Below are 17,687 nucleotides of genomic sequence, written 5' to 3'. Positions count from 1 at the left end.
AGAAATAGGGCCACGAGCTGCTAAAAGATGTTGTCCCCGGAGAAAAAAGCAATCCCACCCCCGCTCCCACTAAACAAGCAATATTAACATATTTATAACAACATCAATCTATAAGTGCTCTCAGGATATTGAACATAGCGAACATAAGAGGCTGCATGCTGCAGTAACTGTACTATGATATTTCCCCCTTTTATCCCACCTGAGGAGGACTCTGCCAGAGGCTAAAATTGTCTTCAACTTAGGACAGTTTTTGAGATGGGAATAGGGCCTTACCAAATATTCTGTCAGTTGTAGTCACATACTCCCATGGATCAAATAATGCAGAAAAAAAAGGGGGGGAAAGGAAAACTTCTCTGTTTCACAAACTTGATCAGATCCTCCTCGGGCAGCCTCTAGTCCAGTGTGCCGAGAAAGCCCTCTGCAGCACTTGATGTTACAAACTTGTGATCCGTCCCGTTATGGTGCACAACCAGGATGGCTGGGTAACGCATGTTGAAGCGGATCCCCTTGTTGATCAAAGCCTGGCATACACCGTTGAAAGCCCGACGCCTCTCTCGGACCGCCGTAGAGAAATCCTGTTGAATGTGGATTCGCTGTCCTTCGTATTCCAGAGTGGATTTCTTTCGCAATGCTGACATTATCATCAGTTTGTCCCTTGAGTTGTGGAGTTTAATAATCACCGGGCGAGGACGCGCACTTTGCGGACCCAAGCCATGGTGGGGACGGTCGATTTTAATGCCCTCCTTCAGGTTGAGAACGCGGATATTGTCGCGTCTGCTCCGGTTTTCCATATCGTCCAAGCCAGCCTCCATCTCTTTGATTTTCTTCTCAGCTTTGGTAACTTTTTCCTGCAGAGCGGACAGCGTCTCCTCCGCACCCGACATGCGCTGCTCTGCCTCCGAAATACGTTTGGAGTGGCTCTCCAGGGTCGCTGAAAATCTGTCCAAGGTCTCAGAAAGTTTAGAAAACTTATCCTCTGTCCATTGCTGATGAAGACTCGTTGTTTTCCTCTGGAGAGTTAGCTGCTACACTTGAGTGTATGCTAGGAGAGGCTGCTAGCATCGTTTTCCGCGTCTGAAATTAAGTTTGTTTCGACATTTTTACATCGAAAAAGTGTTTGTCAGACAGCTACTACAACTTACGGCACCAGGCTTGTGCGATGTGTTGCTGAGGGCGCATAAAACTAAAGAGAACGAACTAATAGTAATGTGGGAGCGGGAGCCCGACAAAAATACGTCCTTTAGTCAGCCGTCATCACGTGACCCCCTCAATGATGTCAATTTAAATAATAAATAATACTGTAGTGCAGAGTCATAAACTTTAATCAGCTAAACTCACATAATAAATATCACTGCACAATCTTAACCTGAACATTCATATTATTGAGGTAAATTTACATAAATCATGATATTCTAGAGTCTTAACTGGAATATTTCTAACATGAAAATCCAATTGCCAGATAAATACACAGACCATTTCTAAAGTGTTCGAAATGACTCAAGTTGTTTGAAAATAACTCAAATTTTGTCCAAAATGATTCAAAACCTGCTTAAAATAACTCTAAAATAAATTAAAAATGGCAAAATACTAAATTATATCGAGAAATCCAATAGCTTTAAGTGTAGTAGAACCAGTCACACATTATGAACTTAATTTCTCTACGTTTGTTCATATTTATTTCCAGATTATAAAGGTTGCTTTTACATTTTCATGTTGGGAAATAAAATGAAAACTAAATGTTGGAGACTGGTTTTCTCAGTAATTATTGGTTATCAGTTTTAATTTCTGTGGCGAAAATTAATAAAATTATTATTATTAATATTAATAATAATAATAATAATAATAATAATAATAATAATAATAATAATAATAATAATAATAATAAGAGGAGGAAGAAGAAAGGACACAGCTATTAATGATATCAGCACTGAACTGATTCAAACGACGACATGAATAATGCATGTTTTGCATAAATACTGTTATAAAATGTGACGTACTCAGTAAAGTGCAAAAAATTATGAAAATTAGGTCCTAAAACGCTGTTTAACGGCGCGGAGCAAATAGAGAGGGTGAAATACATGAAGACAAAAAATAAACAAGCAAAAGACAAGCTTTATTCCTTTAATAAATATTCGTATAATCAATGTATAAACCAGGATATTGTTAAAAAACAAAAATCAATTCAAATCTCTGCCAGTACGTCTTTTCGTGAGCTCCACTACAGCCAATCAGCGCACGTTTCCTCCTGCCATCTCGGCCAATCATCGCTGTCCACGAGGTGCAGCTCCGGCGGAGCGGGCCGACTGAGATTTCCCTCCAGCCAATCAAATCCTGACAGTTGACAGGAAACGTCAGACGTCCGCCCCCGGTGACCAATCAGCGGCGGGGGGAGGCGGGTTAGTGCCCTCCGATATGTCACGTGACGCCCCTCAGTAGTTCCCAGGCGGTCGGAGCAGAGAGCCGGAGGTGAGTGAACCCAGCGGTAAATGACACTTTTTTCCCCCGCAGCCCCGCCGGGCAGAGCCGCTCTCTGAGAGGGGAGGCTCTATTCTTGCTGTCTGTGCTGTAATTATTCACATAATGTCAGCTTTTAGCGGTTAAATTACATTAAATATGGGGATCCGTGGCTCCGGCGTGCTGCTAGCATCGGTGGCTAACAGACTCACCACAGGTGAACCCAGCTAGCCTGTTGGCCCGCTGCATTAGCATTTACTCACATTTAATTCAACATTTCGCCCATTTCGCACCGCTTAATATGTGTAAATTGAGTAGTGTTATTTAATTTTACAATAAAGCTCAAACTAACCTGGATACTGGCTTCGTTAGCAGCTAAGCTAAGTGTGTGTGGCGGAGCAAAGTACTTCTGGTATCCGGACACTTGGAGGAGGTTTGTGGGCTGATAGAAAACACAAATATGAGTTAAGATGTCAGGAGGAGGCTGTGTGGTCTCATCCTGAGCAGGAGTGTGTGTCAGGGGTCAGTATTCATGCTGACTGCAGCTGTGTAAGCAGCCACCAGAGGCTCCAGCACTACCAGCCAATGTTATGCAACCAAATATGCATAAAACACACGAGTTTGTGTAAAATTCTAGAGAAAAGTTCCAAATCTATCAAGTATGTCTGACTAATTCACGTAGGAATGTGTTTAGAAAAGGTGTAGAGCTGCAAATGATATTCCTGATATTTAAATTACATCCTTCAAATTCTGTAAAGTGGAAGAAAACCATTTCAAGGAGATGTCTTTATCAGCCAGTGGTTTATACACATTAATTAACTAATCTGCAGTAACTTTAGCATATTTAATTTAGTCCAAAATGACTAAAATGTGTCCAGAATGATTTAATAAGTGTCTTAAATGACTTAAGGTGTCTGAAAATTACTCAAATTTTGTCCAGACTGACTAAAATGTGTCCAAAATGATTCAGAAAGTTTCCCAAATAACTCTAGATTTGTTCAAAATGACTTTAAAGTGGGTCCAGAATTACTCAAAATATGTCCAAAATGATTTTAAAAATGTCCCAAATGACTCAAGATGTTTAGAAATGACTCAAATGCGTACCGAAATTAGTCACACTTTCCTAAAATAACTCGAGTTGTTCAAAATGATTTAAAAAAGGGTCCAAAATGACTCAAAATATATGCAAAATGATTTAGAAAATGTCCAAAATGGCTCAAGATGTGTAAAATGACTCAAATTTGGTCCAAAATGACAGAAAATGTGTCCAACATTGACATTTGGCCAACTGTAGGCGCGTTAGGAAAATTACTTGTGTGTTTGTAGCATCAGATATTACAATTTTGTGCACTAGTGTAGTTTTACATTTGTTTATAGAAAGATAATTTTCAAACATTATTATTTTCATGTTTACCTGAGAAACCTGTCTAAAATGACTCAAGATTTATTCAAAATGACTTAAAATTGGGTCCAAAATGTGTCCAAAATTATTTAAAAAGTGTCCCAAATTACTCAAATTTGGTCCAAAATTACTAAAAGGTGTCCAAAATGACAGAAAATTTGTCCAAAATGATTCAAAAAGTGTCCAAAATGACACAAGTTGTTAAAAAATGACTCAAATTTTGTCCAGAATGAATAAAACACATACTTTTTGTGTGCATTTTACTCTGATTGGTACAAAACAAGTCAAAACCTGCCTAAAATATCTCAATATTTGTTCAAATGACTCAAGGTGTTTAAAATTACTCATATTTTGTCCAAAATGACTCAAATGTGTACAGAAACTAGTCACACTTGCCTAAAATAACTAAAGAGTTGTTCAAAATGGCTAAAATGTGTCCAAAAATGACTTAAAATTTGTCCAACATGATTCAGTAAGTACCCTAAATGGTACAGGGCATTTAAAAATGACTAAAATATGTCCAAAATGACTTAGAAATGGTCAAAATGATTTTAAAAGTGTCTTGTTTTTACAGGATCTGATGTGAACCATTAACATGTAGAGATTTTGATTAAATAACTTGATTTTAAGCTTAGATTTTGCTATATTTCCAAACAGAACTGTTAGTTACACATAATTAGTTCTGGGTTTGTTGGGAAGTTGAAAATCCAGCAATCATTTCTGTTTTAACAGTTTCTGCCTGTGATAAATGGTAAAATCAGTTGGTAATATTTAGTAAGACAGCAAGACAAGACATTTTTTTTCTTTTTAAACCTCACTTTAACTGTTGGTTTACACATTGTAAGCAACATTTCCATCGAAACACAAAGCAACAGGAATAAATGAAGTGAGCAGGAGGCGTCTGACTGCTGGAACTAATTATTAACGAAGGGTCTGTTTTAGAAATGATCGTTGAAACGACACCGACTGTCCATTTTGTTCGCTTCATCCTACAGTCTGACATCGAGAGGTTTGAGTAGCCATTATTAAAATAACCTCTGAGCTATTTTAATGATTGATTAATCCATTAGAGAAATTTTTTTTTGGCGGGGGGCGGGGGAGTCAGCAGCTTCTTATATGTGATTTTTTTTTCAATCCTTGTTTCCCATGCTAAAACTAAAACAAAGATTTGTACATGAATGATTTCATGTGTCCAAAATTACTTTAAATTTGTTCAGAATAACAAATAAATGCCCAAAATGACTCTAAATTTGTTCAGAATAACAAAATATTTGCCCAAAATGACTACATTTGTTCAGATTAACCAGAAAATTTCCAAAAATGACCCTAAATTTGTTCAGAATAACAAAAACTTGCCCAAAATTACTCTAAATTTGTTTAGAATTACAAAAAAAATTTGCCCAAATTTACTCTAAATTTGTTCAAAATAACAAAAAAATTGCCAAAAATGATTCTAAATTTGGTCAGAATAACAAAAATTTGCCCAAAATGGATCCAAAAATGAGCCAAAATGAAATATATAGATATGGCGCTCCTTCGTGCTGTTAGCATCGCAGCTAACAGACTCATTAAACCACAGGTGGCAAAATGACGTACATCCAACATGAGTTGAAATTATTCCAAAACGACGAGCTAAACAGCACCTTAACCAGTCAGAATCAGGTCCATGTGTTTGTCTAAGTGGCTGTGATTGGTCCACGTGTTGGATCCCGTCCCTCAGGTGAAGCCAGCAGCTGTCCGACTGGTTTTAACCGTGGTTAAAGATCAGAACTTTCAGGAAGGGGAGGAGTTAAACAGGTTTTTATGAAGATGCTGATATTATTAGAGCTATAAGTCAACGCTCAGACATGTTAATATCATTACATGTGACTTCACGTCCTGAAGATGTCGTTATCTCTGTTGTCCATCCAGACTAAAAGCCATAAATCTGCTCAGGAAACACAGAAGCTGCCCGAGAATCCGCCTGTCTTTAATTTTCCAGTAAAAACTGTCTGAACGTCCACTTCCAACAGAAGAACTGAGAGTTTGGCCGATTTTAATGGAACCAATCGGACTAAACGGGAACAAATCCAGACAGAACAGCGTCTGTCTGTAGCTGATCAGATCTGAAGAAGCAAAATGAAAACATTAGTTCCAAGAATCAGAGCAGCAAGGGAAAACGGAAGTTGTTGTGATGGTAGTTATTACAGTGATTGTGGTGAAAACTGACACACTATTTAGTGGATTAAAATCACAGACCAATACATGAAATATTCTTCCTTTTGAGAAATACATCAGAAGACAGATGTCTTGTTTTTTCTGCCACCCAAACTTGTCCACAACGAGGAATGATTGTCCAAAATGCCTCCAAATTCTTCCAGAATGAGACAAAACTTGTCTAAAATTTGTCAAATTTGAGAGTTAGACTATTTCTAATGACAGCAATCTGAAGAAATGAGAACAAAATTCAAGCTAAAAACGGTTAAAACAGAATTTTTGCAGCTTTAATTATTTCTTTTATTGATGTTCTAAATGACGCACACTTGAATTCATGTAGACAGAAAAAAGTTTTTAAAAAATTTGCCCGCATCGTGCCATTCTAACTCCAATTCTTCTTGAATTTAACAGCGTGATGCCTTTTGATGGTTTTATTTTGTCCAAATATCCCAAAATATGTCGTTTTTCATGATATCAGGCAGAGAAGCAGCAAAGTGTCTCAATTAACAAATTGAGATTTGGCATGTCGTTGCTTAAAATCGATAAAACAATCAATAAATGATATTTTTCTGCCGTCTAATTGCTTCTGTTGCTGAGATGTTGCCCAAGTTTGGTACCAAATGTCCAAAATTACTCAATATTTGTCCAAAATTAGGCAACATTGGTCCAAAATGTCACAAATGTGTCCCAAAAAATTTGCCCAAAATGGCTTGAGAATTTGTCCCCAATGACAAAAATATGCTAAATGATTCTAAATGTGCTTAAAATGAGAACAGAATAACATCAAATGGCAAAAATTTGTCTAAAATTACTCAATAACTTTTACATCCATTGAATAAAAGAAATAAAGGTAATTTAAATTGAAGCAAATATCCCCAAAGTGCCAAATATATCTGCAACTGTTCATTCAAAAAGTTCAAAGATGGTTAAAATTTGTAAAAAGTAAAGTCTCATTATTGAGTTGGTAAAAAATTGAAGAAAACATCTAATTTTATTTCTCGTGTTTATTCATTGAGACTAATATTGACTTTTAATTTACCAGCAGAGAGACTAATGATTCACTCCAGACAGACTGGTTAAAAACATAACATTTTTTTTATGACATGCAGTTGTTTTTTTTAGTTTAAACTGAGTTCTTCTGTTAGTTTTCACCACTTTACACCAGAGGAGACTCAGTGTTGATTTCAGTTGACAGTAACTCGTCTTTCCTGTTCCTGTTAACGGATGCTGGCTGCTTGTTTAACTATTAAAATCTGCTCACAACACAAACGGCGGGTGTCTGGTTGGTTTTAAAAGCATCAGAAACCCAAAACAAGTTAGAAATGAGATGTGGGGCTCATTTAATGAAGGACGCAGTTTTAATTTGGTGAGAAATCAAAGTATTTGAGTGACAGAACTGTGATTGGTGCAAAATACCACCCAGGAAAGGTAGTTTGTCCTAAATTCATGTGCATCTAAATTCAACACTGAATTCATTTTTTTGGCCCCATGACTCTATTGTAGCTGCAGATAGGCTGCACCAATCAATTAAAACGATGTTTGTCCAAAATGACTCCAAATTCTTCCAAAATGATAAAAAAAAAGTTGTCCAAAAATTAGTCAAATTTGAGAGTTGGACTAATTTCAATGGCCCCAATTTGAAGGAATGAGAACAAACCCAGGCTAAAAACTGTTTAAAAACAGGATTATTGCAGCTTTATTTATTACTTTGATTGGGGTGAAAAATGATGCACACTTATATATTGTTTATTGTTGCTTAAAATCGATAAAACAATCAATAAAATGTTTTTCTGCCAACTAATTGATTCTGTTGCTGAGATGTTGCCTAAATTTGGTACCAAGTGTCCGAAATGACTCAATATTTGTCCACAATGAGGCAAATTTGTCATATTTAGCGCAAAATTACTCAAACATTTGTCCAAAATGATACAAAAAGTGTCCAAAATTAGTCAATTTGTGATTTGGATTACTTTTAATGGCACCAATCTGAAGAAATGGGAACAAACCCAGGTTAAAAACTGTTTATAACAGGATTATTGCAGCTTTAATTATTACTTTGATTGGGGTGAAACATGATGCAATCTTGAATTCATGCAGAGAGAAAAATTTGTTTAAATTACTTCTGAATTTGTACAGATTTATTCAAAAATGCGTCCACAATGACTCCAAATTCTTGATGCAGTACATACACTGTTTGTAAAGCAGTGTGGATGGTGGATGCGAGCAGCAGCAGATGTCCTCTAATAATATCAGATTAACCGGCAGTGTGGAGCCGACAGTCTGGGCGATAAACGGCGACTTCAGCTGGTTTCACTCAACTGATTAACATTAAGCCGATGTCCTTACAGCTCTCTGCTGCTTCCTCAGTGTTGAAGACTGAGACGAACCAAACTCACAGCAGAGAAAAAACAAAAACATTTTAGAAAATGAAAACAGTAACGGTGCTGAAAATTAATCTAAGCTTAGAAAAAAAACACTTTTAGTGCTTTACAGTAGTAAAGCTTGACTTTAAAAATGGGTCCAAAATGACTGAAAATTTGCCCAAAATGATTTAAAGTGTTCCAAATGACCCAAGGTGTTTAAAAATGACTCAAATTTTGTCCAAAATGACTGTGTACAGAAATTAGTCACACTTGCCCAAAAAAGTCCAGAGTTGCTCAAGATGGCTAAAATATGTCCAAAATGACTTAAAATTTATCCAAAAATATTTCAAAAGTGTCTCAAATAACAGAAGGGGTTTAAAAATGACTCAATACTTGCCTAAAATAACTCAAGACTTGGTCAGAGTTACTTAAAAATGGGTCCAAAATGACTCAAAATTTGACCAAAATGATTCAGAAAATGACAATAAATGACACAAGGTGTTTAAAAGCAACTCAGATCTGGTCCAAAATGAGTAACATGCAAACAAAAATTACTCAAAACAATCAAATGATCCTGATCAAATCCAGGCTAGTACTTTGATTAGGCTGAACAATGACGCACACTTGAATTCATGGAGACAGAAAGAAGTTGTTTAAATGACTTCTATATCACTGAACTGTGTATTATTTTATATTTAAATAATCTTATTTAGATGTAGGATATTTATATTTTCAAAAATTTTTGAAAGAAGTTTTAGCCGACACCGAACTAATAAGAATTAAGAATAAAAATAATTTTTTTTACAGCGCTGTTGTTAATTATGGTTTCATTTACTCGACAGAAGCACCTTTTTTTGTTTTTTACATGGTCACAAATGGCAGGAAAATGTAGAGACAACAGCGTAACACATCGATCACATTTAGTATCGTAGGCAGTTGCACTGCAGAAACTTAATTCTGTAAAAAAACTTAAAAATCCGTCAGCAACAGTGTTAAACTGTAAAATACTCTAGTGTTCAACAACAAAAACAGTGAATATATGTGCAGTAAACTTGAATTTTACAGTCAAACATGGTGAAAGAACAAATTCCTGTTTGTAAATTATGTAAATAATTTTTTTATGTGATTTTTACCAGATATTATCTGTAATTTAACATAACAGGGAAAATATGTAACGTAACGCCTAAAATTACTTTAAATTAAGTCTGCATTCTTTCTGTGTATTTTCTCCCATCTTGAACCAACGTGAAGATTCGTCTGTGGCTAATTCCTTGAAAACGCCACGTGGACGCCGGCCAGACGACTTCGATGCTAAGCTAACGGCTAGCGCTGGTGGCTGTGCGGCTGTTAGCCCGGCATGCTAATCCTGCTGCAGGTTAATCTGATTAGCCGGGCAGTCTGCTGCTGAGCTGAAGGCAGGATTTCAAGTTTTTACCGTCTCTTCAGGCCTTCATCTGGTCTGAGTTTTGTCACCAGAATAATCAGTAATTATTGTCAGATTCACATTCAAACCTGAGCGTTTTTAGTATTTTATACTTTTAGAAGACTGTTTAATTAGAGAGTCCGATCACCAAAGTTCGGACCCTCTTGAAACCCTTCGGTTTATTATTATTTTTAATCATTTTTCTGTCACATTTGAAGGCCTAAAAATACTTGAAAACGTGAAACTTTGCACACACATCAGGACCGAGGAATTGTATACGTGTGAGCCAAAATGACTCAATAGCGCCACCTGGAAAATTTCAAACAGGAACTACGGCCAGTATGTTTCACTTGCAGCTATGAAATTTGGTAGGCTTATGTAACTCTCCAATATGTATGAAAATGTAAATGACAACCATACCTAAAACACAACAGGAAATCTGCCATTTTGAATTATGTCATATTATGGACCATTTTGGACCAGTTATAATCACACCAATCGGAAGAAATGAGAACAAAACTCAGGCTAAAAACAGTTAAAACAGGATTATTGTGGCTTTAATTATTACTTTTATTGGAGTTATAAATGATGCACACTGGAATTCATGTAGACACAAAAAAGTTTTCAAAAAATTTGTCCATATCCTGCCATTCTAACTCCAATTCTTCTTGAATTTAACAGCATGACGCCTTTTAATGGTTTTAATTTGTTCAAATAACCCAAAATATGTAGTTTGTTATGATATTAGGCAGTGAAGCAGCAAAGTGTCTGAATTAACCAGTTGGGATTTGGTATATTGTTGCTTAAAATCGATAAAACAATCAATAAATGATATTTTTTTGCCATCTAATTGATTCTATTGCTGAGATGTTGCCCAAGTTTGGTACCAGATGTCCAAAATGACTCATTTGTCTATAATGAGGCAAAATTGTTATATTTAACCAAAAATTACAAACATTTAAAAGTAGTCAAATTTGTGAGTTGGACTACTTTTAATGGTACCAATCTGAAGAAATGAGAACAAACCCAGGCTAAAAACAGTTAAAACAGGATTATTGCAGCTTTAATTATTACTTTGATTGGGGTAAAAAAATGATGCAAACTTGAATTCATGCATGGAGAAAAAAGTTGTTTAAATTACTTCTGAATTTGTCCAATTTTTGCACATTTTCAAAAGCTATAAACTCAAACAAGGTAACCCCGACGAAGCTCAAATTTGGCCAGAATGTATTAAAAGTAGGAGAGTCAGAATTAATGTGGATTAATCCATAATCATGATTAAAAATTTTAACGCAGAATGACTCAAAATCCCTGAAACATCTCTGGCAACGCATTTCGGGCAGTTTGTTGAAGTGGACTTACTGTCGCCCAAATGGGCAGTTGATCCGACCGGTAGTGGCAGAACCAAGCAACTCCACATGGAAGACGCTAAACGGCATGTTAGCCCTGTCGGTGGGAAATTTTAATTAAAAAATAACCCAAGACCGAGCAGTTGTCCGACATACAGTAGTATGCACAATCTGCACAAGGGAGTTTTCTTTTCACCGAAGCACAGTTGTTTAATAAACACGTCAAGCGCATATATATTCCCTGCTCATGCAAAATGAAACACGATTAACATAGATTAAAAATGACAGATATTTAATCGTGATTATTCAAAAAGAAACCACAGCAACCCTGTGATTAATCTGATTTAAAATTTTAATCGTTTGACAACACTAAGTTATCAAAATTCTCTGCAAAATTCTGACGGCATAGAAATGGCAGCTGGTGGAATTTCAACAATTCAGCATGAAACAGGAAGTGCTCTGTAACTGGCCTGTACATGCTCCACAAACGTGATTACTGCATTTATTTTCGGGTTTTATGTCCCTTTAAATACTGACAGCAGGCCTGATTCGGAAAATGTTTGATCTGAGAAAATCCTCTTCTTGGAGCCAGATTTTCATGAAACATGCTGCCTGTCTGTTTTTAATATCATTGTCCGATAAGAGAAAATTAAAAACATTTTTCTTGGGTGGTTTTGTCAGATAATAACAGTTTTTTTTCCTGAACAGAGCAGCTGTAAACAGATAAATGTATATTCTTGCAGGTAAAGAGATCAGATAAAATAAGCCGTTGTTGTTCTCCTCCTTATTGATCACGGCGTCGTATCGGCTGCAGCAAATTTCCTGCAGAAGCATCTCTTAAATTACCTGTAAAGACAGCGAGTGTAGCAGCGCTGCAGGTGTATAAATCCTGACTTTGTGTGTCTGTGTTGTGTGCTGACTTTACTGTTAGTGCTGCAGTAATCTCACAGGGTTTAATCTCATTAAGGTTAAATGAGCTGAGGCTGGGATTCCTGTGGGTGCTGGTTAATCGGTCGGTCGGTTGGTTGGTTAATCGGTCACCATGACGATGCTTAGGCGATTGCAGGGAGAGGGCAGTTTTATCTGCAGTGTCTTCACTTAGTCATTGTTGGATGAACTGGTGTTAGCAACTCATTAAACTAGCTTGTAACGGGTTTTAACTAGCTGGTGTTGCCGGAAAATTCACCCAACACAAAATTTATTACATCTGTGAAACCGTACGGTGCAAAAAAGCCACAAGTATCTTTATTTACTCGGAATACTCAAAGGAAGCATGACCGACACAAGCTAGCATGAAATAATTGTTATTTTATAATGATTTCCTGAATACTTTGGTTTGTTTATTTGAAGTTTTATAGCATTTTTAGCATTGAGAGGAGGTTGGGGTGGGTGGATGGGTCAATATTCAGACTTACTCTAGATTAACCAAATCCACGCTAAATAAATGAAAAGGACTGGTGCTTTTGCTGGTAAAACACCAAATATTTATTTTAAAAAAATAAGGAAGGCATCCTAAAGATTTTAACGATATGACTACTTTTCTGGATACGATGCAAAAAATGCCACAAATATCTTTATTTACTCTGAATAACATTTAACTCAAATGAAACACGGCTGACCCAAGGTGACATGAAAGAATTATTATTTTGACATGAATTCCTGAAGATTTTGGTTTGTTTATTTGAAGTTTTACAGCATTTTTAACATTGGGAGGAAGTTGGGGCAGGTGGATGGGTCAACATTCAGACTAGCAATAGATCAAATAAACGCTAAATAAATGGGAAGGTGTGTAATAGAGTTTAATAGATCCCTTCCACATGAGATGCTAATCTAACTGTAGACCCATCCATCCACCCCCACCTCCTCCCTATGCTAAAACGCTGAAAGTTCTCGATAAAACAAACCAGACTTTGTCCATCGCCATAGAAAAATGTAGAGACATCTTCAGGAATTCTTTTCAGTCGGTCGAGTTGAAATGATTCTTTCACGTCGGCTGGTGACGGCCATGTTTAATGACGTCCAGAGTCTCCGGAGGCCGAAATAGCTGATTGGTCGATCCTCACTCGACGAGGCGTTTCCATCTCCTATCAAGCTCTTAATTAGAAAAAGGCAGAAACCACCTCGAGGAAGTGTAGTTGTCAAACATCCGTACAACATGTGTCCTTCTAGCAGCTCTGATAACCTGCTGAAAGGTGAAACTATTCTCAATCTTCTTCTTCTTTGTTCAGATTATGGATCAGAGGGTCGGGTTGTTCATTCTTCTCGCGTTGGGCCTCCTCTGCCTCACCTTGACGCCCGTCTCTCGGGCCGAGGACCTGATTGAGGACAGTCTGGGCGACGACGTGGATGTTGAGGATGAGCTGGATCTGGGTTTAGCCGGAGCCGATGAGGACGACGACGAGCTGGAGGGAGACGTGGAGGAAGAAGCTCCGTCTGCTCCCAAAACTCCTCCCACACCGAAGGTAAGACGGCAGCAGCTGATTGGACGTTTCTGGCTGATGGCTACTAATTAAGGTCACTTTTCCTAGAAAGTCACTCCAAAGAACTAAATCTGAACAAAGTTTCCTCCAAATCTCCTCAGAACCATCTGGCTCTACATCTCCAGTAACTTTATTAATGATCAGAGTTCTACCTTCATACTGGGAATATTTCTAGTTCCAAGTCCTTGAAGTTGACAAAAACATTCCAAAATGACTCACTGTTTCCCCATAATATTCCAAACTGTTCAAAAGGACCTCAAATTTTATCATAAGTGATATAAATATTATCCAGAATTACTTAAATTTTGATTATCTTCAGACTGTGACACCTGAGTGGATGTACAACTGATCTGGTGTCAGTTTTTATCAGAACTCAGATGTGTTTCTCCTCCTGAATATCATGGTTCTATCTGCTGGACTGATGAAGTTCTGAGGCTCAGAAATGATGGAAAAAGTCCATTAAAAAGTGATAAATCTGGACCCACCTCTATGGACTTGAAGGACCTGGAATGTTCTAAATGAGACTAAACTTAAAGACTAGAAGCAATGAAGGAGAATGTCCCCTGTAGAAAGTTGTAGAGTAGACCTACTGACAGCTGTACAGTTGTCGGTAGGAATACTCTAGAACTTTCGTCAATAGGTAGGCATACTCTAGAACTTTTGTCAACCGGTAGGTATACTGTAGATCTTTCGTCAATAAGTAGGTATACTCTAGAACTTTCATCAATAGGTAGGTATACTCTAGAACTTTCGACAATAAGTAGGTATACTCTTGAACGTCCCCTGGAGAAAGTTCGAGAGCACTTTCTCCAGGGGACGTTCTCCTCTATGGACTTCAAGGACCTGGAACTCTGGAAATATTCCCAGTCTGAAGGTAGAACTCTGATCATTAATAAAGTTACTGGAGATGAAGAATTAGATGATTCTTTGTGGTAATTTTGATTCTTTTAGTGGAGATTTTGTCTCTTTCCGTTGTATATTCAACTATTTTTGTGGTGATTTGGGGTCATTTTGTAGTAGTTTTGACTTTTTTGGGGGGTCATTTTGTGTCTTTTTGTGGAAGGGTTGTGTCTTTGTGATACATTTATCTCTTTTTGTGCTGATTTAGTCTCATTGTTTTTTGCAGACAGTTAAATATTCTCTCGCTGCCTCTCTGCTGTGTTTCCAGTTTGTTTCTTTGAGTTCTGCTTCATAAAAAGGTCTTGAATGATTTCACAGGAAGCGTCTGTGTAAACATTAACCCGTTGGTTTGATAACGGAAGTTAACCGACCCGCTGATCCACTGACCTGCTTTCACTCAACACAGTCTGATAACAAATAAACCTTTTTATCAGAATAATTCAATCAAAACTTCCTGAGACTCCTCGCTGTTGAAACCTGATCATTCTAAATGTTATAATAAGTCACTGAATGAACACAGATGGGTGGTTTCCAGGAGGTTAACAGCAAAACAAACAGTGCTAGTGACTGATTAGCTCGGGATTTATGTGGAGTCTTTGTTGTTTTCTTGTGCAAATATATACAGACACAGCCAGAACTTGACAACAAAAGCAGATAAGATGAGATGTCAGCTCAGTTTGCTTTTTTACAGACACATAAAAGTCATGAATCCACAGAAACAGGCAAATGAGCCTGAAAAAGAGAAAGTAAAAAATCTGTTTCATCATTGAGCGGCGTGGAACCTGAAGTAAAACCTGAACTATTTCCAGTAACTGTGACTTATTGGAATAATAAGAAACTTTATTTATGCAGCAGGTTCCTTAAGAAAGCTGCAAAGTGCTTGTTGGAGAGAAAACAGAGTCAAAGACTAAAAAAAACAGAACGGAGAAAATAAAAGCAGAAAAAGAGAGAACGCTTAAGGTTTTAAGAGTAGAAACAGATTGTTTCACATGTGTAGCAACCAATAATGTAATAAATTTGGCAATTTTACATGCAGTAAAGTCGAAAATGTAATAAATTTGTCTTTTTTTTTACATGTAATAAAGCCAATAATGTAATAAATTTTACCATTTTAAACATAATAAAGCCAATATTGTAATAAATTTGGGCGTTTTAAATGTAGTACAACCAATAATGTAATAAATTTGGCCATTTTAAATATAATAAAGCCAATTTGGCCATTTTAAATCTAGTAAAGCCAATATTGTAATAAATTTGACCATTTCAAATGTAATGAAGCCGATTATGTAATAAATTTGGCCATTTTAAATGTAATAGATTTATTACATTTTTGGCTTCATCACATTTAAAATGGCCAAATTTATTTTATTATTGGCCATCATCACTGGTTGCTTCTCATGTGTTTAGATGTTTTTGCTGAAGTCCAGGTTCACTCACTTTCATTTCTCCTTGTGTCCAGGTGACCTACAAAGCTCCAGAGCCGATGGGGGAACATTTCTTCGCCGAGTCTTTTGACCGGGGAACACTTGACGGGTGAGCACACAGCAGAATTACCCTCATTGAACCATGATCTGTGACAGCTAAAGAGCAGCATTAGACTAAATATTGATAGAAATTATTATTAAAGGAGTTATGAATTAGATATAAATAATATTTATTGGGATTTTTTGGTTGCTGCCATTTTTGGATAATTAAACATGACCCGGGTCTAACTAACATTTTTCTGTGTTTCAGTGCATGAATAGCCAAGTTTCTGACATTTTAGTGGAGCTATATCCAGTTCTTTTAATGTTCTGGTGCATTTGCATCCAGGTTGTTGACATTTTGATGCAATAATATCCATGCTTGTGATGTTTCTGTGCGTGTACGTTAAGTTTTTTGATTGTTTGTTGCATTCATTTCCAAATTTTTACGTTTTAATGCTTTAATATCCAAGTTTTGGGCATTTTAGTGCATGAGTATCCAGGTATTTGCTGTTTTGTTTATTTGTTTTTATTTTTTATTGCACAAATATTCAGGTCTTAGGTGGTTTGATGCAATAATATCCAAGTATGTGGCGTTTTGGTGCATTTATATCCAATGTTTGGTGCATTAATTTCCAACTTTTTCAATTTTGGTGTCATCCAAGTTTTTGATGGTGTGTTTTTGGAAATCAGGGCTCCACTAGCATCTAAACTGCTGTCGGTTTCAGGTGGGTGTTGTCCAGCGCCAAGAAGGACGACGCTGATGAGGACATCGCCAAGTATGACGGTAGGTAGCATCCTAGCTTTTCACTGAAAGTACAGCAACTGATCTCCTGAAGTTTCTGAAGCAGCCAGAAAGGAGGATAAACTGTTGTTGTTATTTGCAGGTAAATGGTCGGTGGAGGAGATGAAGGACTCAAAGCTGCCTGGAGATAAAGGTCTGGTCCTGAAGTCTCGAGCCAAACATCACGCCATCTCAGCCCAGCTGCTGCGACCTTTTATCTTTGACACCCAGCCGCTCATCATCCAGTAAGAAAACCGACACGTCCTCTGAAACTGCTCCCAGACATGAAATTAAACTTTTATTAAAGAGAACTTCAGTCATCCCAAAAGATGCCAGATATCACTCTGGGAAAAAATACCGGAGAATAAATGCAATAATTAATGTTGTATTGAAATAATGCACATGAACATAAAATATTACACGTGAAATGAAAGTATTGCAGTGTGATTAAACATTGCACATCAAATTAAAATATTGCATATGCAAATTAAAATGTTCTCATAAAAATTAAAATATTTTACATGAAATTAAATTGTGCTCATGAAAATTAAAATATTTTACGTGACATAAAATGTACTACATAAAATAGCATTGTACATGGAAATAAAAATACTGCACATTAAATAAAAATATTACACAAAAAATAAAAATACTGCACTTTAAATAGAATAATTTTACATTAAATAAAAATATTACACAGGAAATAAAAGAAATGCACAGAAAAATGAAGAATTACATGTTACATTAAAATATTGCACATAAAATTTTATTATTTTACATAATGTAATATTGCCCTATAAATTATGCATAAAAAAGTCTGAAAATGAAATATGTTTGAAGTGAAATTAAAATATTGCACATGAGAAATAAATA

At 36.5% G+C, this 17,687-nt stretch overlaps 1 protein-coding gene across 4 annotated transcripts in view; it reads left to right on the top strand.

The window, feature by feature from the left end:
* Positions 1-2,316: 2,316 nt before the first annotated feature.
* The window catches only part of canx (calnexin), a 30,197-nt gene continuing 14,826 nt past the window's right edge, over positions 2,317-17,687 (top strand). For 2 of the 4 annotated variants that reach the window (XR_008603693.1, XM_055016391.1), the window contains exons 1-5: positions 2,317-2,466; positions 13,416-13,649; positions 16,027-16,100; positions 16,759-16,817; positions 16,918-17,059. Coding sequence is in view for 3 of the 4 variants with exons in the window: in XM_055016391.1 (XP_054872366.1) it covers positions 13,419-13,649; positions 16,027-16,100; positions 16,759-16,817; positions 16,918-17,059 (506 nt within the window). In the remaining variant the exon portion in view is untranslated. Of the gene's footprint in view, positions 2,483-13,415; positions 13,650-16,026; positions 16,101-16,758; positions 16,818-16,917; positions 17,060-17,687 lie in introns of all 4 variants that reach the window. The other 2 variants (XM_023289900.3, XM_055016392.1) reach the window with 2 other exon arrangements.

This window comes from Amphiprion ocellaris, chromosome 13, assembly GCF_022539595.1.
Source record: "Amphiprion ocellaris isolate individual 3 ecotype Okinawa chromosome 13, ASM2253959v1, whole genome shotgun sequence".
NCBI lineage: Eukaryota > Metazoa > Chordata > Actinopteri > Pomacentridae > Amphiprion > Amphiprion ocellaris.
This window is presented reverse-complemented; position numbering and strand designations above follow the sequence as displayed.